Source organism: Mucor mucedo, assembly GCF_025094135.1.
Source record: "Mucor mucedo strain NRRL 3635 chromosome Unknown EV154scaffold_2, whole genome shotgun sequence".
NCBI lineage: Eukaryota > Fungi > Mucoromycota > Mucoromycetes > Mucorales > Mucoraceae > Mucor > Mucor mucedo.
In genome coordinates this window covers 468,925-494,851 of record NW_026252286.1, presented here as the reverse complement: position 1 = coordinate 494,851, position 25,927 = coordinate 468,925, and the positions used below count along the sequence as shown (strand labels likewise).

The window sequence follows — 25,927 nt, the reverse complement described above, 5'->3', positions numbered from 1 at the left end:
TTCTCTCTCTCTCCTCACTCTTTGCTTCTTTTGACAACAATCCGCTAGGTCACACAGAAAGAGAGCACATTTTCCCCAACTCTTTTTGCACCCGATCCAAAGCGTTCCTTTTTTTATTTTTTTTTATTTTTCTCTTAATTTCTTATTTTAAACATGTAAACATTGAGAGCCCTCTTTAAGGTAAAAGCCATATAATGATGATGAGGTTTTTTCCTTTATTTTTGTTTGGTCCAGATCACAATCTCTTGTAAAAATATTTGAGGGCGGAAACTTAAAAGCCGATGGTGTTACTTTAGCGAAACCGGGGGAACCTTTCCCATGCACACAACGACGGAGGAAAAAATCAAAAAAAAAAAAATTAGATTGTACGTTTTATTTTCCATTTGTTCGCATTAAAAAGAAGCACTAGAAAATATGACAGAGGAAAGTCAGATTCCTTCATCCGAGAAAAAGGTCACACACAGGCATAGAGTTCTAAACACAATCCTTCCTATCTTCTTATTGATCTTGGCAGGTATCTCCATTGCCTTTCAAGCTGGTAAATAGTTTAAACACACTGATCTAATATCATTCATCTATTAAATGTTATTTCAAGGTTGTAATGCGGCCTTAAATCACTATGGTGGCAGGTCGTTTTCTGCCATCATTAACTTTTCTATTGGCGCCATGTGTTGTCTCTTCTTCTTTATTTTTGATGTGGTCATTATCAAGACTCCCTTGCCCACCAATCACGTCAAAAGTAAGTTTTCGTACTATTCCCTTTTTTTTTCCCATTTCCCTCAAAAGTTTTTAAAATAGCCGCTCCATGGTACGCCTGGGTAGGTGGTATTATGGGTGCATTCTACGTAATCATCAATATCCTGACCGTACCCAAACTGGGTACAGCAACCGTATTAAGGTAGTAATATCTTTCATACCGTCATTCGTAACTTCTTTTTTTTTTTTGTAACCATCAATGACTTCACTGCCAGTATTTTCGTTTGTGCTCAAATCATCACCGCTTGTGTCATTGACCATTTTGCCTTGGTTGGTGTCACAAAACGGACTTATACTATTTGGAGAATTCTGGCTTCGTTAGGTTTGGTCGGTTGCGTCGTGGTCATTGCCAAGTTTTAGTGCGCCTACTCAATGTGGCGGCGCAATTCCGCCACAATACAGAAAAATATCTAATTATAACCGCGGCACATTTGTACATAATAAAAAAAAACTTCCCAGTGTGAGGAATAACATAGCAACTTTTCTGAAGGATGTATGAATGAGCCAATTATATTACATAGACTAACCACGGGCACAAACAACTAGTTTGTACACTGCAGTCGATTCCCTTAAAAAAATATAATATGCCGGCTTCATTGTATGAATGTCACATTTATGTAGTTGGTATGTTTATCAAGCTCATTTCGTTATAGCAGTTGATAAGCTGGTGCTGTTTATGTCTACATAGTATCTGGAGACTCGCTGAAGAAGTGTACACGGGAAATCTTCGGTTTGTTACGGTAAGTTTTCCTATTGCGACAACAGGCCCAAAAGCTATTCAGATTAACTTTTATCCATGACCAGATTAGGATTTAGAGTTGACTTTATTTACAAGCATATAAAAAAAAATCTTCAGGCAAAGCTTATTCATTTGTTGTTATGCAACAAATTACATCATGCTGAATGACGCCAAAATAATCTGCTCCTGGAAACAAAGCCACAAAGAATAGCACTCAACCAGATTTTTTTATGTATAATTTCCTACATTAAGAATAGTATTTACCCTCCTTATTCATTTGTGTGAGTAACTAATGTCCTCCAATGAGTATGATCAGATAGAGAGGATACAAAGGAAGCTCTTGTTTTTGGAAGTGGTCTTACTTTTAACTTGTTTGGGTTGATTAATCATGTCAATATCAAATTATGTCTAATTTGAGAAGCCAAGAAAAGTACTTATTAAACATTCACCTGACAAGGGTATTCATATGTATGATGCTTCTTTTTTTTATTGTAACCGTTTCCTCTTTTTTACGAAAGCTGCTTTTTGGGCACCCAATAGAATGTTGGTTACACTATTGCAAAAAAAAAACAAGTGACTTTTCCGCGGGAGACAGGTTAAATAACCTGTACAAGACACTTATTATTGAATTAATAAAAATGTGAACCCTTAATTTATACATTAAACCACTAGGCTTCAAAAAGATAGAAAATTGATAAACTAACTCAAGTATAAAAAGGAAAAGATCCTCTGTTTTTCTCGCGGGCTTCGCTGTTTCTTATAATAGAATAGAATAAAGCAACATGTGACAGGAAAAGCAACATTAAACTTAGAATAAACTCTGCCACTGATTTAAATATGGGATGCATAAATCAATAAAAATATTTGATCATCTGGAGTGGGATATGTTACGATGGTAAATTCATGGCAATTATTAAAAAGCTGTTTTAAGTTTTATTTTATTTCTTTCAGTCATTGCCCATTCAAAGCAACATGCTAAGAGTAGGATCACTTGAGACTAGAAAGTGAACGCTGGCCCAAATCCGAATGGCATTGTGGAGGGCAGTAGCAGGCAGTAGACTAGAATCACACAAGCTATACCAAACACACCTATCATTTACCAAACACGTTGACCGCTCAGAATGCCCTTTCCATAACATGCCAGAGACATGCTTAGAGCGAATCATACCTATACTAGAAAGTGAACGCTAACCCAAATCCGAGTGGCATTGTGGTGGGCAGTAGCAGGCAGTAGACTAGAATTACATAGGCTGTGTTTGGTGATTTACTGGTTGAACAGAGTTTGTAATTGTGAATTGCTCACCACGAAAACATATCGATACATAGAGTAGATGATTAGCGATACATGCGACTTTGTAAATTCATATCATTGGTACTTACACGTCTAGATCTTGATGCTTGTTTAATCGTAATTTGATACAAATCCACTCAGAATGCCCTTTCCATAACATGTCAGAGACATGCTTAGAGTAAGATCACTTGAGACTAGAAAGTGAACGCTAACCCAAATCCGAGTGGCATTATGGAGGGCAGTAGCAGGCAGTAGACTAGAATCACACAAGCTATACCAAACACGCCTATCATTTACCAAACACGTTGACCGCTCAGAATGCCCTTTCCATAACATGCCAGAGACATGCTTAGAGCGAATCATACCTATACTAGAAAGTGAACGCTAACCCAAATCCGAGTGGCATTGTGGTGGGCAGTAGCAGGCAGTAGACTAGAATTACATAGGCTGTGTTTGGTGATTTACTGGTTGAACAGAGTTTGTAATTGTGAATTGCTCACCACGAAAACATATCGATACATAGAGTAGATGATTAGCGATACATGCGACTTTGTAAATTCATATCATTGGTACTTACACGTCTAGATCTTGATGCTTGTTTAATCGTAATTTGATACAAATCCACTCAGAATGCCCTTTCCATAACATGTCAGAGACATGCTTAGAGTAAGATCACTTGAGACTAGAAAGTGAACGCTAACCCAAATCCGAGTGGCATTATGGAGGGCAGTAGCAGGCAGTAGACTAGAATCACACAAGCTATACCAAACACGTCTATCAATCATCAAGCACATTATCTTGATGATTCTCAAGAATGAAATGTTGAAAAAAACGCTCATTTTATTCCTACTAGTTTAAAAAAAGCGCCAATCAAAATCGACTGCGTATCGAGTTTACGTCACCACTTTATTTTATTAAAACTGTATGGAAATTGCTTTCCCAAATATAGGTCTACCTCCCTCACTAATCACTATACAGCATGTAGTACTATCTTCCTATCTCACTCCAACAAACCTAGCCAGCCTTCAGGTCAACAAACACGCCTACCTTCAACTTCCCCTCTCAGCCGTCTGGATTCGCACCAATCCTGCAACTATCGAAGTCGTCTCTAGTAAGCCTGGAATTCAGAAGATGTTTGCACCTCGACTTTTTGCATCGATGATAATAACACGCATATTATTCACAAAACCCTTTGCGCACGTACACATAATCCCAATCTGGCCAAACACTTTTTCAGACTATTGAACCAAAACACCCTCATGTTAAATTTATTTTTTACTCGTCAGTGCATTCCCCCAGGAATTACATTCTACTCATACAATCTATTTGAAAAATCCTATCTTGACCTGTCCCCCAATGTTGACTCCCTTCTACGACAGCATCAAACAATTTGCGGGAGTCAGGATTAATATCAATCGATTGGTACGACACCTCATGATGGAATAATCTTCTCCTTCAGCTGCATCCAACAGCCACCCTAAAACTAAAGCCTGGACGGAATTCCGGAAGACAAGGCCACATCCTACACAAAACATATGGCATCGTTTGGTTCACAACAAGGTTCCAGTCAAGCCGTTCCCAAATGTTTGGCCGCCAAATGTTTACCTCAGCCCTATGTCGTGAGTCCATTATGTCATCAATCCGCTAATCAGCGATTGTAACTTAATACACATAACCAACCACAGCAATCGCATCTACTACTGTACGAAGCAATACAATTGTAGTTACTCCGGATTGCAATTCTAAAACATATGAATAGCTTCAATTATCAATCAATAAACATTATCTTTATTTTACCCAAAGAAATTAATCATGTTGGTCAAGGCAGACCTAACCCTTCTGACTTGTTAGTTAAGCACCGTCCTCAAGCTTATGTTACCTTATTGTGACGTATGTCCGGATGTAACTGCAAATGCCGATCATATATTTGTCTCTTGTCCCCAAAAATGGTCTGTATGGGCCTACATACTACTTATTTTTAACCAACTTCAAGGCATATCCAAAATTGAACAACAATCCATCATTATCCCAAGGCCAAATCACCACTATACCCCATTGCAACTCCATACAACTGCTTGGCTCGACTATCCACTCTATCTGTCTATCGTACCGCAATGAGATAATCCGCTACATTACGTTTCACGTGGAGACCACCATAAAATGCACTCAACAATTAGTCGCTTCTTTATTTATAAAGCAATAAGATGACAAGGACACTCTGAAAACTTAAAAATCCAAATAAAAACCTTTACATTATTTTCGTAGTCACTCAATTGTCCGGACCAATGATAATTGTGTTTCATATTGTTGTCTCCTTCGTGTATAAAAACCTCCCCCCCCCCCATTTTTCCTGAAGTGCTGCTTTTATTTAGTTTTCAGTACTTTTTATTTCTTGAGATGTCAAAAAAGGAAATGTCTAGAACTCCGTATTTTTTTTGAACGTATTTTTTTCAAATAAACGTATTTTTTAGAATTACGCGTTGGTCGACATGCCATATCATCTAAACTTCATAGAATGATCGTTTTCTGTTTTCCATAAAATCTGCTTCGCTGTCATTACAAGCTACTACTGGAATGCAGATAGACAATTACCAAGCTCTGACTTGCTTGGGAGGTTTTTGTAAGTGTTTCTATTTTAAGTAAAGGCTCAAACATTATGGATGATAAAATAGACAAATGAAATTATCCTGACATAAGCTTGTTTATCTATAAATAAAGCTGGTTCACACACTTTATTCTTCTCCTTTTCTTTTCCCTTGACATACTTCTTTTAATGTATGAAAGTAACCGATCACGTAAAAAGGTTTGTTTAGTAGTGACTCTTGTTTCTTTGAAAAGAAGCTAAATTGAAAAAGATATATAATTGTGATAATGCGGCTGCGGCTAGTCTTTGCTATAGGAGGGCAGAGTTCTTGAGTTTTTGGAACTCACGAACCGTGAATGGCTGTGATTGCACTGTAAATAGGTGCAATTATACTGGTCTGCTGGTCTTCTGGCCGGAATTCCTGTAAGTGATATAAAAAAAATACGTTTGAAAAAAATACGGAGGTCTAGACATTTCCGTCAAAAAAGCTAAATCTGAATCCATCACCTCCCAATCTGAACAAGTTAAAAGGGTCCTATAAGATTGACCATACCTTACGTGCAAAGCTCAATCTAGATCACAATATTTTGACTGGCAGTGCAAAAAGTTGGCGCGATATAAAATGTGTTGTTCGTGACTATCTCGATTGCTCTGAGGTGTGGGAAGACCAACCGCAGCAATTCGTTTTGCTATTGCAGAAATCACTGAAAGCAATCATTACATATCTAAGCAAGCAACCTACTAATAATGTTCAAACAAATGAACTTCTTTTGAAGGAATACTGCTCAAATCTAGATACCTTTTACCATAATCCACGGATCATTAATGCTGTTAAGAAACTGTACCAAACATTGGAGCTAAAAAAACGCGATGAAGATAACCTACAACAAGCACATATTCAATCCAGTGCCACAGCTTCGGCCATGGTCATTGAGAAAAGCCGTATGATGGAAATTACCTCCAAAAAGAGGTTGTTTGATGAGGTTGAGGACGAGGTTGATTGCCTTGAGGCATTTGAACCTCGTCGACTTCAAAGAGGTTGATAGCTTTGTTTTTAATCGCGTTTTTTTTTTTTTTCTTTTTTTTCAAAACTAACCCTTCTAATATCTTTAGAGCGGCGATGTAGAAGAAGAAAGTTCCTGTCTCTTGAATCAACAGTACGAACAATCTTTGTTTGATTCGGAGGATCCGTTTAATCCCAACCCCACTGTTTCAAAGGTATCATCAACTTTGTATGCGTAGTTTTCGAACACAAAAAACAAAATACTTAAAAAATTATATGGAGTCAATACTCTTTTGTCAGGAGTGGCAAAAGGTTTGATTTTCACACCCCGTCCAAAAACCTTATATCACCAAAGAAGCCCGCCCTTAATCAAGAAGATCATGGCTGCCTAAGTGATCTGTTCGATATACGTCTGTCTACAGATACAATAACAAGTTGTCACCCCGAAACTCAAGAAACATACAATACCTATCGTAACGAGCAGTATGGTAATACTTACCTCAAGTCTCACGAAGGTGCGATTGCTTTTGTAAGCAATGTACTAAATTCTACATGTCCATTGACATCCTATGTTCCGAATTGCTTGTATATAATCTTGGAGGTATTTGTAGATGTCTCACTATCATCAGTGAAGGCTGAAACATATAGATGATTAAATAATCAATGAAATCATCCTGACATAAGCCAGTCCTTGTTTATTAGTTTATAAATAAAACTCGTACACACACTTTTTTGAGAAAAATAAACAATTGCATCATCCTGACATAAATTAACTCTTGTTTATCAGTTTCTAAATAAAACCCATTCACACACTTTTTCTTTCCTTCTTTCATTCTTCTTTTCATCTTTTTGAAGAAAAGTAATAAATATTGTAAAACGGGTAGCTGAATAACGACTTTTGTTTTCTAAGAGACGCTAAAATATAACTTCTTTTTTTTTTTGAAAAGGATATACCCCGATTTTTCATTATTGTGTCTACGGCTAGACTTCTCTTTATGATGAAGATATCCCCATTACCCGCTGTAGGCATTGTAAGCATGTGTCTTACAATGCCAATTACGGCGGGTCAGAATATTGAGTAAGCCGTCTTTAGTGATCCGATGATGGTCTCAAATATGTAAGAAAAAAAGATTACATGACTCTAAAAAAACATAGAAAAATTAAAAAAAATACGTAGGTGTAGACATTGTCATTGTGATCCCTTTATTTAAAATTCCAGTATCATGACTGGAATTTAAAGCGGTTCGTGGTGAGTAATTCTATCTATCGATCAGAAATTCAAATATACTTATAGTGTTCTTTTTTTTTGCGTTTAAAGGTGCGAAAAACAGTTGTTGGATTAAGACATGTCGAACTGCTGTTAAAAGACTTTCGTGCTTCCGGAATCACTAGGAAGCTTCATGATGGTTTTCTAACGAACGAAGCCGAAACCATTGCAATCATACTAGAATCATCTGGGTAAGCAAGCGCTTTTTTTAGAAAATTGTCATTTGTGTATTGAGACTAAATTTTTTTCTTCAACAGTGCCGAAGCTACACCTCATGTTGTAGATGACACGTACAAACAGTTGAAAAGCTCCTCTGATTTTTTAAAGTACATCATTACAAAGTATAAGATGGGCTCAGTGACGACATTAAAGAAGGTACAAGTTCCATGCGTTTCCATCGTTGAGAATTGCCTCACGCTTTGTTTGACCACCATTCTTAACTCGGAGAAATGGACTTTTGTGGAAGCCAGATCATGTATCATTCCCACTAACACTGCCGAAAAAAAAAACAATGGGCCAAACTCTTTGAGTCACCCATGTTTGCAGGGCAATCCCTGCTATTTACAGTCAGATCACATCTATTTACTTTCTCGCTTTTTTAAAGCACATCGTGAAGAGGTCACTTCTGGAGATCGACCGATTGGAAGATGAGTCCTTAGGATACGTCGATTTGGGGTCGGAAGAGGTCTTGATTAAAGATTTTTTTATTTAATAAATTCAATAATGTCATGTTTCAAGCTTCATATTTGATGTAAATAACGTTCATATTGAATAAATGATTTGATTTTCATACATCTATAACATAAAGATTGGTGTGGCAAAATGGATGACAAAGGGAATTATTATGGATATTTTTTAAGCTAGAATTAGTGAGACTAGTGAATGTTCCAGCGGATGATATCGTTGATAAACCTTAAAAATGCATGGATAAAGACTAGTTGGGTGAGCGAAAAAAAAAATTACAAAAGAAATCGCAGAGAGTGGGGTCCGACATTCCCAGAAGTTTTTAGCAAAGTGTTTGAACATGGTAAATCTGGTATTTCATAAGCATTTATAATATTATTGATTCATGACCAATTGTAACTAGTTGCTCTAAGGTTTGAACACACCAAATAAAACTTGATTGGTCAAATAAAAAGTTTGATTATTAAACGCAAATCACTGTACGAACATTGTATCTCATTGCAACTGAACAAAAACGTTGTGTCCATTACAGACACTTCCAGTATTTATAATCTATGCACACGTTTCACAGCCACGCACATATTTTAAATTTTAGGTTAAGCTTTTTTTTTCTCGTTTCTTTTCGTATACACATGCATTAAAATGCAACTGGTAGAAGAACAAACATGAATAGAGTCATCGCTCAAGGTCATTTCTAATTGTTTATAACTTTTTTTTTCTCTCGGGGTCCAATTATGGCCTCATTGCTTTACAGGATTTCCGTTTCTTCTATTCAGGTCATTTGCCTTTTAGGTGTCACAAAGACGGACTTGAACATTTAAGATCGGTTTAGCCAAGTTGGGTTTGGTGGGGTTACGTCTGCTGCCAAGGTTTCATGCGCCTTCTTTCAGTGGCAAAAAAAAAACTCAATAAGTTAGTCGAGCGCCACAAAAGCGTGTGTATTTCATGTCATATAATTGTGAATTTATTAAGTAAAGAGAGGGATGCTTGTATAGATTAAAAAAGAAAATTAAAGTGTAAAGTTTTTTTAAAAAAAAAGAAGGGAAGGTTTCTAACGCTCTAAGGAGCCAGAGGAAAGGACGGTATCTTGATTATGATCTTCAAAGGTATCTTGAGAATTTGTGGTCCAAGCAGGGGGGAGAGCACCCTTTTCAGCATTGGGTGTATATTGAGGTGCACTTTCTTCCACGTTTTCAATTTGTTGAGGCTTTGGTTCATAGTTTGTCTTGGGTTGCTTTCCATAGGCAATGCGTTCATTACCAGCGACATAAACACTAGGGGATTGGTTACTTGAGTGACCTCCCAAATAACGTTGACGGGCAGCAGGATTAAACACAAATACCCAGGCAAAAGCTTGATCAGGAATTAAACGAATAATCACACCGATGGGTAAAGATAATAAACCGACACAGATAGAAATGGCCCAACCAATACCGTCAATACGAACTACTTGGAATGCACTGCCACCAAAGTTGACAATGATACATTGGAGGAAGATACAAAAGATAAAGATAAACATAAAGAACTTGTTGGCCAAGATGTTATGGAAAATGTTCAAGTGGGAATCGATACGTCTACAATTGATTTCGTTAAAGATTTGACAGAATACAAAGGTGTTAAAGACAATGGTCATCAAGATGGGATCATCGGATTCATAGTGTAATACATCACTGTAAAGCAATACAATGGTGACTACAATCTGGAAGATGGCTTGACCAATAATCATTTTCCACATCTTGAAAGTAATCAAAGGATCAGATCTGGATTCGGGGGAGCGTTCTAATAATTCTTCAGTGGGAGGATCGGTAGCTAAAGCAAGGGCAGCAAAGGTATCCATGATCAGGTTTACCCATAACAGTTGCACAGCAGTCAAGACAGACTTTTGATGGGTACTAGCTACAGCAGAGATAAAGGTTAAAAGCACAGCAGTGATATTCACCGTGATTTGGAACTCGAGAAATTTCTTGACAGCGTCATTGACACAACGACCCCACATAATAGCACGTACAATACTGGAAAAGTTATCATCCATCAAGATAATACTGGAGGCTTCTTTGGCTACTTCTGTACCAGCGATACCCATGGAGAAACCTACATCAGCCATCTTTAAAGCAGGACCATCATTGGTACCATCACCCGTGACAGCCACAATATCACCTAATTCACGCAATCTTCCCACAAGGATCTGCTTATCTTCGGGACTGGATCTTGCTAATACCTGGAGACGAGGAAGAATAGCATCCATTTCACTAGGGGGTAAGTTACGAAAGACAGGACCTTCCATGACAATACCGCCAGGAGTATAGATACCACATTGTTTAGCAATACTTTTAGCTGTCACCACGTTATCACCAGTGACCATACGAACAAACACACCGGCACGTTGACAGGCTTTGACAGCTTCCTTGACACCAGGTCGCAAAGGATCTTCAATACCGACGATACCGAGCAATACCATTTGTTTATCTTGAGTGATAGTTTCATAAGGAACTTCATTACCATCCTTGACAGGCCAACTTTCAAAATCACGGTAGGCAATACTGATGGTACGTAAACTACGAGTAGCATAGGATTGGATGATACGGTCAACACGACTACGATCTTCGGTAGTTAAAGGACGTGTTTTGACATCATAATCATGTTCACTATCGTTATTTTTAGCAGCGTTCAAGGTCAAGATATGACCACAGTTTTCAACAAGGATTTCAGAAGCACCTTTAACATGAGCACGATAAATGAATTCACCTGTTTTGGTAGGATGAGGAATACGAATGACAGTAGCCATGGCTTTACATTCAGAACTAAAAGGGAAGACTTGCTGAATAGGCCATGTATTTCTTAACTCTTCAAAGTTATCGGACCCCATGTTCTTTGCGAATTGTAAGAGAGCGGTTTCTGTCTTGTTACCGACAAATTGCACGGTATTGTTTTCATCGGGGGCTTCAAATGCAGTCGAGTTAATAGCAATGGATTGACTGATCATACGAATAATGGGTTTGGGGACCTTTTCAGAGATGGTAGATATATCACTAAGGTCTACACGGTTGGAAGGTGGGTCTTGAATAAAACGGAAGGAGGAACCCAAAGTACCAGCAACGACCGTCATCTTGTTTTGTGTCAATGTGCCTGTTTTGTCAGAACATACGGTGGTAGCATTACCCATGGTTTCACAAGCAGCCAAAACACGGACCAGATTGTTATCCTTGAGCATACGTTGTGTAGCATATGCCAGTGCTACATTGAGATAGATAATTAGTCATTTGATATATGTGTGTGTTTACATATTTGTTTCCTTACCAAGTGTGACGGCCAGGGGCAAACCTTCAGGTACAGCAACTACAACAATGGTGACCACAACAATCAAGATACCCATGATTTGTTGGACGATTTCAGTGGCAGCAGGGATGGGTTCATACTTCCAGTTGACAAAATAACGAATTAACAAGACAATTAACATTAAAAGACCGGCAGCTGAGCCTAATTTTGCAATCATGGAAGCTAAAGCGTTCAACTTTTCTTGTAAAGGGGTTGTTTCATTCTCAGTACGTAAAGCCATGAGGGTACGACCATAGTAAGAGTGAATACCAACACCTGTAACGAGGTAAGTACAGTTACCTTCCAAGACTTTGGAGCCAGAAATGATAAAGGGATCAGGAACGGATTTATGGACGTCATTTTTCTTGGTGGTTTCGGTAGCGCTACTAATGGAGGAACTGCCATTATTGAGAGTAGGAACAGCGAGTAAATCTGATTTTTCAACCTCTTGTTGTTCGTGATGTAAAGCATAACATGATTCGTAGGATTGTTTGCGTACAGCGTCTGATTCACCTGTAGCAGCAGATTCATCACATCGTACATTATGGCCACTGATAAACAAGCCATCCGAAGCCACGATATCTCCTGGTTCTAAATAAAGGACTTCACCTACTTGAATGTCATAGACAGAGATCTGAACAGTCTTTCCTTCACGAGTTGCCTAATAAAGTAATTTTGTCAATATTTGGAACTTTTTTAAATTAAGTGCACATACTTTAACGATACGATCATCTTTCTTGGCATTTAATTTTCTAAATTGTTTTTCTTTTTGGAAATCATTGACACTGCCAACCATGACAACGATCAAAATAGCAATAATAATAGCAACACCTTCCACCCATTTCACACCCGCAATCTTTTTGCCGTTGGTATCGTACTCGGGTTCTGCTACGTCTTCGTAAATTCCCACAGCCAATGAAACCACTGCAGCCACAGCCAATAAAATCTATAAATGGACAAGAAACTGATAAATTAAGTGTTCCACAGAAATAAAAGAAAAAAGATATTTACAAGTGTTTTATCATTAAATGCGATCCACATCAGATCAAACAGATTCTTTCCCTTGACGACGGGTAGGACATTAGCGCCAAAATAAGTGGCTCGTTTTGCGTAAGGGCCGGTATGTTCTACAACGGGCTCAGTTGGGGTGATTGGTGGAATATCATGCTCTTCTGATGTTAATGTGCTAACTTGGTCTTTTATTTGTTGTTTATCATACGTAATATCATGCAAGGTAATATGAGGCGAGAAGACAGTATTGGGATCAAGTCCTGTATGTACGTTAGCATGGAGACCTTTAGCCACCCCCTCTAAACCACCAAAGGTGTGTAGTAATTCAATGTTTTTGGGATCATGTAATGCAGCTAATTGTTCAGGTCTGAATGCAAAAGGGTTATCTGGATCTGAATGCGGTGTTGTGAGTGCATCACGCATATCTACTTTAATTGACGATGATTCATTTTGTAACTGTGTAGATGAATTATTGAAAGACATGCTAATAAAGAAAGAAAAAAAATGATGTGAGAAAAAAAAAGTTGAATAAGAAACGGAATGGGCACTCTATATATACTAGAAAAAAAAAAGATCGACGTGTACTGTAAAAGGAGGGAATTCCAAGAAGCAATTGAATGACCGAAATAAGATGAAATAGATTTTCTCGAAGTGTCAATTAAAAAAAGAGAAGATTCCTTTTTGTAACAAAACAAGCATTAACTACTTTATTGGTAAGTCTAAAAATGATCGCCCGTCATATTAAGCTAAGCAGAAAATTCCATCAAGAATATTCCTCTTCTTCAAATCCCGGTCATTCATCAGATGGTGTGTAACATTTTGTTTGGTAAAATAAGATACAATCAAGCAAGGCCAAGATGGAAAATTAAGAATCATGATCTACAGTTAAATTTCGTAATTTTAATAATGAGTAAAAAAAAAAAAAAAAAAAAAAAAGAAAAAAAAAATATCAAAAAAAAAAAAAAAAAAAAAAAAGAAACAATGCAAAAATGGAATGTGAGTGTGAGTGTGAGTGGGAGTGAGTGTGTGTGTGTGTGTGTGTGTGGGAGAGATAATATGTTATAAGTTGAAAAATAATGATCTAATTTCGCTGGCTGATAACTTTGCACTCTTTACCAGACCATCACCAAGAGCACCCTTACTAAGTTGTGCCTAATTAAGGTGTCAATTAAAAAAACATCACGCTTTATGTGATTGTCTGGTTACCTTCTTTTCTTGTAATTCAACAATTTTAAGTTCTACTGTGTTATCAATTAATAACCTGGTTACATGTACGGGTAATCTTTGACCGATTCTGTGGACTCTATCAATGGCTTGCTCTACGGTGGTGATTTGTCAGTTGCATAATCTCTAATGAGTCTATCTTTTTTTTTTTTTACCTTCTAGTGCGGGATTCCACCAAATGTCCATTAATATCACCCGGTTTGCTGCAGTCAAATTAAGTCTAAGCCGAAAAAGTTAGTTATTTGTTTACATCCAAAAGACAAAATCAGCTACCCTAATGATCCACATTTCAATGATATCAGCATGACTGTGACCTTTTTATCGTGTTTCAGCATATGCAAACTCTTTTCTCGTAATTGACTTGACATGGAACCGTCATCTGATGAAATGGAAATGCGTGAGTTTTTTTTTATATATATAATGACAAAATTACTACTTACATCGACAGACAGCAAATCCGTTGCGTCTTAAAGGACCTTCTACTAAATCCAACATGCTTGTGAATTGGGAAAACACAATGGTTTTTTCACCCGGATTCTTATCACGCGTTTCCATCAGAATCTCCATTAATTTCCTAATCTTGGTGCTGGTCTTGAATAATCCGTGGTGACCTTCTTTGCCATCACTTTGTTTAATCACTTTGATACAATCGTCACAATAAGGCGTCGTGTTATCCACAGTCTGACCATTGTTTGATCTTTTTTAAACTTTTTTTTTAGAACCTTCTGCTTATTCTTGTTCTTCTATTATTATTATTATTATTATTTTACCTTCCGCATAGTTCACAAAGTTTGGGATACATGCTATCACTCACATTACCCGCATCCGATACAATGTCCAGAACATCCTTGTCGCTATCGATTGCATTCAGAATAAGCTGAGGATGGTCACACGCTGATAGATCGGAAGGTGAATAAAAGAGATAAATAATAAAGATAAAAAAGAATGGTTACCTTGTCTCAATCTAAGCAATAAACAGAGCATGTTCATGTATCGACTTTGATTTCCAGTCATGGAATCGATGGCTTCTTTGGAACGCTTCATGAGCAGTTCGTACAAGGCTCGTTCGTGATCACTAAACTGGAGCAGCAAATCTGATTTTTCACGTGTAGGTAATTTAAGAGTTAATTTTTTGGAGAGGCTGGAGTTTTCATCGGATTCTTCAGTTTGTTGGGTTTCTTGGCCATTTGCGTCTTGTGTGGCGGTGCTTGAGCCTAAAACGCTCTTGGTACGTCTCAGCATGACTGCCATTAAGACTGCCTTTAATCTGTTCATCGCTATTGCCGTGTCACCATTCATGATGGGTATGGAAATCGTCTTTTTGAAGGTGGGATAATCCGACAAAGGTTGAATTCTAAGAAACCTTAAAAGACTATAAAGTTCGTCTACGTTATTTTGAATAGGTGTACCGGTTAAACACCATCGTTTAGCGGCCTTAAGTGTGGCACACGACAAGGAGGCTTTGGTCATTCTATTTTTGATAAACTGAGCTTCATCCAATACAATACGGTGCCAGTCGATTTGGAATAAAGGTCCATAATCTTTTTTCGTAACTGGTTTTGCTTCTGCTTTTTCCTCTGCTTTTGCGTCTGATTTTGCGTCTGATTCTGTGTCTGATTTAGCCCCATCTTTTAAAACTTCTTCTTCATCATCATCATCCACAACAAAAGAATCCTTCCTCTTCTTCTTTCTTCCCTTGCGTTCATCTCCGGGCATATCTGAAGCTACAACTTGATAGGTCGTCACTACTACGTCGTAGTGTTTGAACACGGCAGGGTTCCTGGCTCGGTTAGGTCCGTGATGTTTAAGCACACGTAGTTTACCCTTGTCGGTCTTTGAAATGATTTCTTCGACCCATTGATGGACTAATGCAAGTGGTGTAACAATGAGTGTGATCTGGTGATCTGGATCACCTGATTCCCTATCGTCTTCTGATGTCATGGTCGAAGCCATAAGTGCAATGGTCTGAATCGTTTTACCCAACCCCATCTATGTGACTGCTGCGTTAGTTTCCCTATGTATGTATGTATTTATGAAGTAAACTTACGTCCTAGAATAACAAAAAAGAAAAGAAAAGGATGAGCATGACAATGAAAATAGAATGTATACAAATAAACTATAGTTACATCAGCCAAGATACCACCGTTGCTACTTTGATTATTCTCTCGGTCAATCATCCAACTGACACCTTTAATTTGATGGTCCATGAGATGACATTTCAAGCCTTCAACATACCCGTTATCCAAGGTTTCTTCTTCTTTATCAGATTCGTCCATGGAATCATCCGTCAAGATTTCAATTACACCTGATTTCTTCTTGTTCTTTCTCTTTTTTAACAGGATTTGGGGTACATCGCTAGGGATACTGGCCAACAACATTTCGATATCCTTCTGTCCTTGGTTGGTAGGATTTCCTGTCGTGTATTGATGGTGGGTAGTGTAAGGAAGATCATAACGGTAATGTGGTCCACCGTAGTCATGGTATGATTGACGTTGATACTGATAATGATGCTGTTGCTGGTTTGATTGATGAGAGATCTGTTGATGATGGTTATGTTGTTGATGTTGTTGTTGCTGGTGAAGGTGATGGTAGTGTGATTGATCCAACATATAATGAGGATTGCTGTAGCGACAGGCGGGGTTGTAAAAAGGAGGGTTCTTTAAATAAAGACGTTGAGACTCGAAATACTTGCCAATGGTACCTAATAAATCGGGACGACAATAGAGAATGATGCAAATAGGCGTACGGGCAGCGGTTGCCTTTCCTCGAGGAATGACAGCGTCCCACCAAATCAGACGATGATCGACAAGCGGACCTAACACCTTTGTATCCTTGAATGGAACCCATCCATACTAAAATAAGAAACAATGAGGATTAATCTATCTGTATGTATGCGGCTAATAAAAACAAATATTTACAAATTGAGGTGGTTGACTGCGCGATGTCACTTTGAAGGCTATTTTTAATAAGTTAGTGACCAGTTTAAAAGTATAGGGTTTGACAGGGGAAAAACTCACAATAGTTGTCAGATAATTTGCCTTCGGACTCTAGACTGACAATCTCGAATTGTTCATCACGGATTAGGTTTAGAGGTGCTTTCTCGACAACAATATCGGTGTTAACCATGCCAATACAGATATTTTTGTTGGTCATTTCCTCATCAATGATGATATCATCATCACTTTCTACTTTGACAGCTGGTTTTGGATTTGGTGAAGGTTGAGGCTTTACGTCAGGGTCAGGTTTAACACCCATTTCCTCCAACTTTTGTTGCCTTAACAATACGACTTTTTCTTCGGCTTTGACGATTTCTAGTTGTCTAGCTTGTTCAGCGGTTGCCTTTTGGCGTCGCTTACTTTCTTCACGAAGTCTTAGTTGTTCAGCATACAATTCCTGGCGTGTCTTTTCCTTTAATTCGCCCTGTTGCTGTACTTGTTCGATCTTTGGCTTATCTTCTTCGATTTTTAGGTTGCCTAAGTAAGGTGTGGGAGACTCCTCCTTTGAGGCTGACTGTGGTGGAGTAGGTGGAGAATCCGTCCTTAATATACTGGCAAGTCTATTTTGAATCTTTTATCCATTAGGGTTTTTTTCATCTCTTTTTTTTTATAAAAATAATGATAAAACTTACAAGGGCAGATTGACCAGGTGTGGGTCTAAACATATTATTTAAAGGTGTTTCAACTAGACGTCGACGTTTGGCTGTTTCTGTCATTGAAGCAGAAGACCTACCACTGTTTGGTTTTTGTGAGGGAAAACAATCTTGATTCATGTGTTTTTTCGTTTAATAAGGAAAGTGGTTTCAATAAGTCTAATAATTCTAATTAATTTATAACATTCAAATAAAAATAAAAAAAAAGAAGGGAAAAAATTTCTTTTTTATAAATTTTTTTTTTTTTTTCAATGTTTTAAAATAGAGAAGGGGAAAGGTGAGGGGGAAGAAATTTTTTACAAGTTCGAAGCCCATCACATGACGATACGAAAGGGTCAGCTGCTACACAGCACATGATCGTCTTAAGAAATCGCTTACGAAAAGAAGCACTCTTAAGTCCATTTTGTTGCCGTTAACTACTTATCATGGGTTGCCATGCATACTCTTTTATTCATTGTCCTTGATTTTATCTCGTTCAATTGGCTTGACCATCCTTCTTCATTATTCTTTTTGCATTAATTTAAAAACCGTCGACTCACACAAACTAACACACAATACATCATCATCACCCCCCCTCCTCCCCTCCCTTTACTCTATCTGGTTTTGTATCTCTTCTTTTTTTTATTATTTTTTATTATTATTATTATTGTTATTGTTTGACAGCATAAAAAGTAAATCTCAAACACGTCATTGCCATGTTTCGTGAGTCGCGCCCTCCTTCCCACCCGCGCGCGCGCTACTCAGATGATCACATGACCGCATAATTGATTACCCGACAGAAAGTCCATTCTCTCTCGTTCACTGCTGATTTTTTTCCAATTTTAAAAAAAAGTTTCATTTCTTCATTAAAAAAGAGAACCAAAATGGATCACTTTGAAGGAGCATCGCAAGATGACTTTACATTTCTAGAATATTCTGCTGACACGCAGTCTTCGCAATACGAGTACAGTGATTTTACACAAACGCCCAAAGATGACGTTGATCCCGATCTTTCGTTACAATCATTATCTTTAGACGGACAGGCCGATAATGATGAGGATGAAAATGCCCAAGCCAACGGCACCACCTCCTTTGTCAATGATTTCCAGTTTGAAGACACCGACGATTTTGGCGAACTCATTGTCAAACCCGACGACAAAGACTTACCTGCTCATGCATGCAAGTACTGCGGTATTCATTCCCCCGCTTCCGTTGTCAAATGTGTGACATGTGACCGATGGTTCTGTAATTCAAGAGGAAACACGTCTGGATCTCACATCATTAACCATTTGGTACGTGCCAAACACAAAGAGGTCTCCTTACACCCTGACTCTCCCCTTGGTGATACAGTCTTGGAATGTTACAACTGTGGTTGTCGTAACGTCTTTTTGTTGGGCTTCATTCCTGCCAAGAGTGACACTGTCGTCGTTCTCATTTGCAGGTAACGTACTCTTCAATATACTCATTGACCACATTATTAAACCTATCTTTTTTAAAGACAACCATGTGCTGCTGTGCCTTCTTCCAAAGACATGAATTGGGACACCACTCAATGGATGCCATTGATCGATGATCGATGCTTTTTAACATGGCTCGTCAAGATCCCTTCTGACCAAGAGCAACTTCGTGCCCGTCAGATCTCTGCTACTCAAATCAACAAATTGGAAGAATTATGGAAGGATAATGGTGAGGCTACGTTGGAGGATTTAGAGAAACCAGGTGTGGATGATGAACCTCACCCTGTGCTGTTAAGGTAAGATCCACGGATACATGTAGGATTATTTTTTTATAACACACATACATCTTAGATATGAAGATGCATATCAATACCAAAATATCTTTGGTCCTCTCGTCATGATGGAAGCTGATTATGATAAAAAGTTGAAAGAATCCCAGGTAAATTTATGGATTTTTTATTTTGCCTTTTGTTTGTTAAATTAACAATCAAGTATATAGACGTGTGATGATATTGTAGTGCGTTGGGATGTAGGTTTGAATCAAAAGAACATTGCTTGGTTTTATTTTCCCAAGCTGGAGTTAGGAGAGATCAAATTGGCTGTAGGTGATGAACTTTGTCTTCGTTACCGTGGTGAATTGCATGAAGCATGGAATGCTGCTGGTCATGTAATCAAGATTCCTAATAATATGAGTGATGAAGTCGCTCTTGAATTATCTCGTGCTGGTAAAGCTCCCACAGATTGTACTCACAACTTTTCCGTTGATTTTGTTTGGAAATCCACCTCGTTCGATCGTATGCAATCTGCCATGAAGACCTTTGCTGTGGATGAAACAAGTGTAAGTGGTTATATCTACCATCGTCTTTTGGGACACGATGTTGAGCCTCAAGTCCTCAAGACCCAAATGCCTAAACGATTTTCTGCTCCCAATTTACCCGAATTGAATCATTCTCAAGTCTATGCTGTCAAATCCGTACTTCAAAAGCCTCTTAGTCTTATTCAGGGTCCTCCAGGTACTGGTAAAACAGTTACTTCTGCATCCATCGTCTATCATTTAGCAAAGATGAATCCCGGTCAAGTCTTGGTCTGTGCTCCATCCAACGTCGCTGTTGATCAACTTGCTGAAAAGATTCATCAAACTGGCCTTAAGGTCGTGCGTATCACGGCTAAATCGCGTGAAGAATTAGACTCACCTGTTTCCTTCTTGACTTTACATGAACAAGTACAAAATAACGATACTAATGTTGAATTACAAAAACTCATTCATTTGAAACGTGATCAAGGTGAATTGAGTGCCTATGATGAAAAGAAGTATAAATCTTTAAAGCGTGCCTGTGAAAAGGAAATCTTGCAGAACGCTGATGTCATTTGTTGTACCAGTGTGGGTGCTGGTGATCCTCGTGTTGCTAAATTAAGATTTCGTACAGTCTTGATTGATGAGGCTACCCAAGCTTCTGAACCTGAGTGTATGATTCCTCTTGTTTTAGGCTGTAAGCAAGCCGTTTTGGTAGGTGATCATCAACAATTAGGTCCCGTCATCATGAACAAGAAGGCCGCTCGTGCTGGTTTATGCCAATCATTGTTTGAGAGATTGGTCATTCTTGGTATCCGTCCTATTCGTCTTCAAGTCCAATACCGTATGCATCCTTGTCTCTCCGAATTCCCTAGTAATATGTTTTACGAAGGTACACTTCAAAACGGTATTACCACCCAAGAACGTATTCGTAAGAATGTTGATTTCCCTTGGCCTGTTCCTGAGACTCCCATGATGTTCTATGTTAACTTAGGTAACGAAGAAATCTCTACTTCTGGTACCTCATACTTGAACAGAACAGAGGCTTCCAACTGTGAAAAGATTGTGACACGCTTCATGAAGTCAGGTATCTTGCCTTCTCAAATCGGTGTTGTTACACCTTATGAAGGTCAACGTTCGTACATTGTGCAATACATGCAATTTAACGGATCTTTACGTAAGGATCTTTACAAGGAAATTGAAGTTGCTAGTGTGGATGCTTTCCAAGGTCGTGAAAAGGATTATATCATTCTTAGTTGTGTGCGTTCCAATGAACATCAAGGTATTGGTTTCTTGAGTGATCCTCGTCGTTTAAATGTAGCCCTTACCCGTGCCAAATATGGTGTTGTGATCCTCGGTAATCCCAAGATTTTGAGTAGACATCCTTTATGGCATCATTTATTGGTGCATTACAAGGAGAAGGGATGTTTGGTGGATGGAGCCTTGAATAATTTACGTGTTTCAATGATTCAATTCAACCGACCCAGAAAGAGTTATCGCAAGGATGATAAATTCCGTCAAGGACTTGCACATCAAGTGGATGCACGTGAAGCGTTTGCCAGACCTCCTTTAGCCGCTGATACACGTCGCAAGGGATATGGGCAAGACTTTATGCAGACTCATGATCCTATTGGTTATATCCCCTCTGAAGTTGGATCACTTCCCAATTCTCAGTTCAGTATCCCTTTTATTCCTTCTGCCAGTGGACCATTTACACAAGATCTCTCTCAATCCAGCGTCTTTAACCGAAAGAATATGAGACCCGAAGGAGGAGAGGATTCGCAACGCTATGTACCTGGTTCTTCCACCTTTGCCAACCATGCTAGTTGGCAACAGATGGGTAATAGCCAAAACTTGTATAGCAGTCAAACCTCCATTGGTCTAGCTCTTTCTCAAAGTGATCGTTTACGTATGATGAGCGAGATGGCTAGTCAAAACCCTAGTATGTCTCAAGAAAGTGCTTATCCTTACGACGATTACAAATCACAAGATGTCTCGTCCATGATGAGTCAAGATTTTGATATCCGTAGTCAAGCAAGTCAATCCTACACCCAATACTAACTATTGGAAAGACTTTTTTTTTTGACAGTGAAAAAAAAATGAGCTGCTTGCTCTTTTCTGACCTACTTCCCTCACACATTCTCACACACACACTAACATATATACACTCAAACAAAAAAAAACAAAAAAAAAATAGTTTCAGTTTTGACACTGATAAATTCAACATATATAAAGAGAAAAAAGGAACTTCTATTCTTATGCATTATTCTTCCACACGGTGACATTGCTTCCTCCCTTCACCTTCCACTTTATATTTACACTTTTACACACACATTAAAGTTATTGAAAATAGTTTAATATGCCGTTTAAAGTATCTTCCCTTCTTTGGTTACACATCGTATCTAATTGTTCAATAATTGGATCTGAATAGCGAGGCTCGGTCGTTCTGCCCAAATGTGACACGTTCACGACATCACCTATAAATTAGTGTAAGATAAAGGGAAAATGAGCTAAATACGAGTCAGCAGATTTACCATTAAGTGTCTCATCATCTAGGACGTAAAAATATGCTTCAATGCAATCCTTCATACTAACCATACCAAAACTAGTAGCTACCCCAAGACTGACGCCGGGAAGTAAAGGTGTTTCTACTCACTTGTTAACTTTTTTATCTAAACAAGAACACAAATGTCATACATTACCTACAAAATGTGGTGCTACCACATTAACTCTTATATCCGTGGTCCGAAGCAGACTTCCGTAACTTTTCGTCAATCCTATAATCTACATATTTCCAAAAAAAATAAGTAATTCAGAAAAAATAAGATAATAAAGAGACTTACGGCATGCTTAGAAGCGGCGTATAATGGCGCAGTGCATGCACCGGTAAGACCAAAAACAGATGAAGTATTTACGATACAGCCTCCCTTCTTTTTCTTTAAAAAGTATTGAATCGCTAATCGATTTGCTTTTATCGCCGCTGTTAAATTGACTTCGATTGTACGATACTTGCCATCTTTTTTTTATATTATTAGTAAGCGTAGCTAAACTTTAACTTCAAGTTCCCCGTTACCTTGCTCTATATCGTTAATCAAATTCGATGTATCCAAAATTCCTGCAATCACCAATACAATATCGACAGTTTTTCCAAAAGTTTCTTCAGCGAGCGGGTAAAGTTCTTCTTGTCCTGCCCAGTCAGTGATATCTGAGCAATGGAAAATCGCATTATGAGGTCTGAAATAATGACAAGTCAGTCCACTGCAGAAAAAAAAAGGGGAGGGGAGTGATATATGATTTACCTTGAGTCCTTGTAAAGGATATTTAACTCTTCAAGTACTTTGTTTCCTTTAATTTCGTTTGTACCGGTAAAGATCACATTACAGCTTTAGTTTAGAACGAGATTTTTAGTAAACAATGTATGTTTTGTGTATTTGTTTATTGTGTACCTTCTTGAAACAAGGGCAAACAATAGCTCTTTGCCAATGCCTTGATTATAAATTAAGTAACCGTGCACAATATGCATAAACAAACGAAATTACCTGAAGTGCCGCCATAAAGAATAACTACTTTATTTGTGTAATCCATAGTTTTTTCTTAAAATTATTTCTTATTGATGAAAAAAAGAAAAGAAGTTTGCCGTTGTCTCTTTTTATTATAAAAAAAGGGGGGGATAGAAAGTAAGCCACTCTCGGTGATTGACTATATATGGACGCACTGTACAAGGAAGCTTAAGGTTTTTTTTTTTTTTTTTTTTTTTTTTTTTTTACTTCTGATTCTTGATTCGGGTGGATATATTATTAAACATCCGTAAGCCATTTCCCATTACACCTTCACCAAAGTTACGGACATTTTTACCAACCACACTAAAGTCAAAAGGCTCTTCGTCGTCGCTGGACGATGCATCTGAGTAACTTTGTGTGACTGAGCGTGGTACAGCATGAGACTCTGCTTGTTGCTTTTTATTAAACTTTGGTAAAACAAAGTTATCCCATTTGGCTTGTCCTCCGCCGTTATTATTTATATGTGAACTTTACACACAAAGGAGTCAATAAGGTTTCTTTCTTTTTTCTTCGATTCAAGATGTTTATATGTATGTTACCTTAGGTCACGACCATCTAAACTCTTTCGATGCTTGTTTAATGGGTCAGTATTATAAAAATGATTATTTTCAGTCAGTTCTTCTTCTTCGTCACTATCTAGACTCATAATGATATTCTTCTTGATAAATGCTAGTTTTTCAGTGAAATCGTCTAATTTGTCACCTAGCAAACTGGCGACAGCAGAAGGTCTTCGACCTGTGTTGAGGATGGGTTGCGGTGGTGTTGGTATAGGGTCATGATGTTGCATGATGGGTGTGGGTTTATAAGGACTACGGGTCAATGTGGTGGCCGGAAATTCGGCCATCCGTGTACTAGTGGTAGTAGTAGAAGCACTAGCTTGAGGTACGACTGGCTCGGGTGGCACATTAGGAGAGGGTGGTACATAGGGTGAGGGTATGATGGGCTGTTGAATCTCCTGTGGAGAATGAGTGATATGCATGACATCTGAGATGAGTTCTTGAGGTCTAGTTTTGATGGCAAAGACACGACTGCTGATGCTACTGGTGCTTGTACTTGTTACTGGTATGACAACATCCAGCAATTCTTGTGGAGGCTCTATGAGCTGTTCCGAATGAAAGATATTGGCACTCCCCAGCTAAATCATATAAGAGTAAATAAATGGTTACTATGCAATAGTTTAATCTGTTACCTTGGGCCTGTCAACAAGGATAGCGGATATTCTGTGCTCTGATAGAAACTGGGCATCTTCTTCCAGAAAGGCATTACTGGCAACACTATTCTTTCTCTTGGCAATGAAAGCGTCTTCATCATCTGTTGTCTGACCCAGATAGTGGTCTAGTTCCTCTTCTTGTTCAGCTAACAAAACTTCTATGCTCACGGGCGATCTGGGATCCAAATAATCATCTATTGTTCCTCTTCGTCCTCCTTCAGGGAGCCTTATCCCTTCCCTGTATTTTTTACTTGTCCACACACAACATGTAAAACAATTTCGTTCTTCTTCTTCCTCTTCTTCCTCAGGAAGATAAATACGTCTGCCTCCCCTTTTACTAAAACATGTCTCAAATACATTCATTACAAAAAAAATAAAAAAATTCTCGAGATGAAGAAGAGATCTCGTTTTTTGTAAAATATTTTTTAGGTTTTTTGCCCCTCTGGAAATAGAATAATGTAACACAATTCCCATTGAAGATGGACGTCCTGAATTTCTCAGCAGATAAAAATGGGTTGTTCGCTGACTATAAAAAATTATGGCGACACCATTTCACTTCAATCTAGCTTTTTATAGGGGATAGAGGAGGGGTGGAGGGCGACAGTTTACCGTGATTCTGTTTTTAATGAAATGTCAGTGATCAAAGCTTATGGGTCGTGACACATTTACGTTAAAGAAAGAAACATTTCACTCATGCTACACCAAAATAGCATCGATTGGTTGGAGTTTATCATCAGCTCCGTACTAATATATGTACAGTGGCTCCACCCCCAAAGTTCGTTTTCCAATTAACCAAAGTCGCTCTGGTCTCCGACTGAAATTCGCTTGTCTTACAGCCCAAAGTTCGCTTTTTTATTGGCCAAAGTTCGTTTTTGCAAATGGCTCAAATTCGCTTTTGTATCGCTCAAAATTTGTTTATGTTATCATTGAAGTTCGTAATTTTATTGAAGATCTACATTACCCAAAGGCCCATCAAAGTGGTTCTTTATCAAAGCATTTTTGAAAATTCTCAACGGATTTCTGAGCGATGTTATGAAGAGTCTTTATACTGACGCTTTCACTAGCCTCGCTGATTCTAGTTTTCAAATCTTCGGTTTCTTGAAATACACTTCGCTTGACTGAATTTTTGACGACTGACCAGAAGTCTTCAATCGTATTCAGCTCAGGAGAATATGGAGGCAGATATATAGCTCTATAGCCTCTAGTCTCGATTAAGTTTGTGATATCCTGTGAGGTATGGATTGGTGCATTGTCCATAACGATATAGAAATTTCTCATTTCAGGGAACTTGTCCATCTCATCTAACGTCTTAGAAATAAGCCTCATGTAATGTCCAGTAACAGTTCCCTTTGTTATCTTTTTTCGCTACGGGCATCTTTCTCTTTCTGCTTCCATCAAAGGCTCT

The 25,927-nt window shown here is 38.2% G+C and overlaps 7 protein-coding genes across 7 annotated transcripts; 3 read left to right on the top strand and 4 right to left on the bottom strand.

Annotated features, from left to right (window-relative positions):
• Positions 1 to 65: 65 nt before the first annotated feature.
• EV154DRAFT_490525 (uncharacterized protein) lies at positions 66 to 1,235 on the top strand. The gene is made up of 4 exons (XM_051599432.1): positions 66 to 538; positions 596 to 739; positions 799 to 898; positions 972 to 1,235. The coding sequence occupies exons 1-4, from the start codon at positions 415 to 417 to the stop codon at positions 1,114 to 1,116; spliced, it is 513 nt and encodes a 170-aa protein (XP_051463535.1). The 5' UTR covers positions 66 to 414; the 3' UTR covers positions 1,117 to 1,235.
• Positions 1,236 to 4,136: 2,901 nt separating this feature from the next.
• On the top strand, positions 4,137 to 8,291 carry EV154DRAFT_580725 (uncharacterized protein; the record flags this gene model as incomplete). The annotated part of the gene is made up of 8 exons (XM_051606622.1): positions 4,137 to 4,632; positions 5,902 to 6,365; positions 6,484 to 6,602; positions 6,656 to 6,902; positions 7,321 to 7,404; positions 7,593 to 7,622; positions 7,692 to 7,831; positions 7,898 to 8,291. The coding sequence occupies exons 1-8, from the start codon at positions 4,599 to 4,601 to the stop codon at positions 8,289 to 8,291; spliced, it is 1,512 nt and encodes a 503-aa protein (XP_051463534.1). The 5' UTR covers positions 4,137 to 4,598.
• Positions 8,292 to 9,268: 977 nt separating this feature from the next.
• Positions 9,269 to 13,173, bottom strand: EV154DRAFT_546968 (PMCA-type calcium-translocating P-type ATPase). Its single transcript, XM_051604723.1, has 4 exons — positions 12,651 to 13,173; positions 12,355 to 12,585; positions 11,622 to 12,300; positions 9,269 to 11,558 (listed from the first exon to the last, which is right to left on the bottom strand). The coding sequence occupies exons 1-4, from the start codon at positions 13,131 to 13,133 to the stop codon at positions 9,376 to 9,378; spliced, it is 3,576 nt and encodes a 1,191-aa protein (XP_051463533.1). The 5' UTR covers positions 13,134 to 13,173; the 3' UTR covers positions 9,269 to 9,375.
• Positions 13,174 to 13,628: 455 nt separating this feature from the next.
• EV154DRAFT_490514 (SNF2 family N-terminal domain-containing protein) lies at positions 13,629 to 17,741 on the bottom strand. The gene is made up of 11 exons (XM_051599431.1): positions 17,503 to 17,741; positions 16,892 to 17,441; positions 16,793 to 16,830; positions 16,001 to 16,726; positions 14,828 to 15,863; positions 14,645 to 14,768; positions 14,315 to 14,571; positions 14,148 to 14,253; positions 14,030 to 14,094; positions 13,857 to 13,969; positions 13,629 to 13,802 (listed from the first exon to the last, which is right to left on the bottom strand). The coding sequence occupies exons 1-11, from the start codon at positions 17,641 to 17,643 to the stop codon at positions 13,710 to 13,712; spliced, it is 3,249 nt and encodes a 1,082-aa protein (XP_051463532.1). The 5' UTR covers positions 17,644 to 17,741; the 3' UTR covers positions 13,629 to 13,709.
• Positions 17,742 to 18,386: 645 nt separating this feature from the next.
• EV154DRAFT_410467 (RNA helicase-domain-containing protein) lies at positions 18,387 to 21,813 on the top strand (the record flags this gene model as incomplete). Its single annotated transcript, XM_051595400.1, has 4 exons — positions 18,387 to 18,943; positions 19,001 to 19,255; positions 19,311 to 19,398; positions 19,459 to 21,813. 4 exons carry the CDS (start codon positions 18,387 to 18,389, stop codon positions 21,811 to 21,813), a joined length of 3,255 nt encoding a protein of 1,084 aa, XP_051463531.1.
• Positions 21,814 to 21,952: 139 nt separating this feature from the next.
• On the bottom strand, positions 21,953 to 23,592 carry EV154DRAFT_117234 (uncharacterized protein). Its single transcript, XM_051593930.1, has 8 exons — positions 23,292 to 23,592; positions 23,199 to 23,238; positions 23,052 to 23,135; positions 22,826 to 22,986; positions 22,596 to 22,768; positions 22,455 to 22,536; positions 22,287 to 22,400; positions 21,953 to 22,229 (listed from the first exon to the last, which is right to left on the bottom strand). The coding sequence occupies exons 1-8, from the start codon at positions 23,335 to 23,337 to the stop codon at positions 22,093 to 22,095; spliced, it is 837 nt and encodes a 278-aa protein (XP_051463530.1). The 5' UTR covers positions 23,338 to 23,592; the 3' UTR covers positions 21,953 to 22,092.
• EV154DRAFT_490509 (uncharacterized protein) lies at positions 23,291 to 24,982 on the bottom strand. The gene is made up of 3 exons (XM_051599430.1): positions 24,502 to 24,982; positions 23,852 to 24,447; positions 23,291 to 23,780 (listed from the first exon to the last, which is right to left on the bottom strand). Exons 1-3 carry the CDS (start codon positions 24,883 to 24,885, stop codon positions 23,516 to 23,518), a joined length of 1,245 nt encoding a protein of 414 aa, XP_051463529.1. The 5' UTR covers positions 24,886 to 24,982; the 3' UTR covers positions 23,291 to 23,515.
• Positions 24,983 to 25,927: the final 945 nt, after the last annotated feature.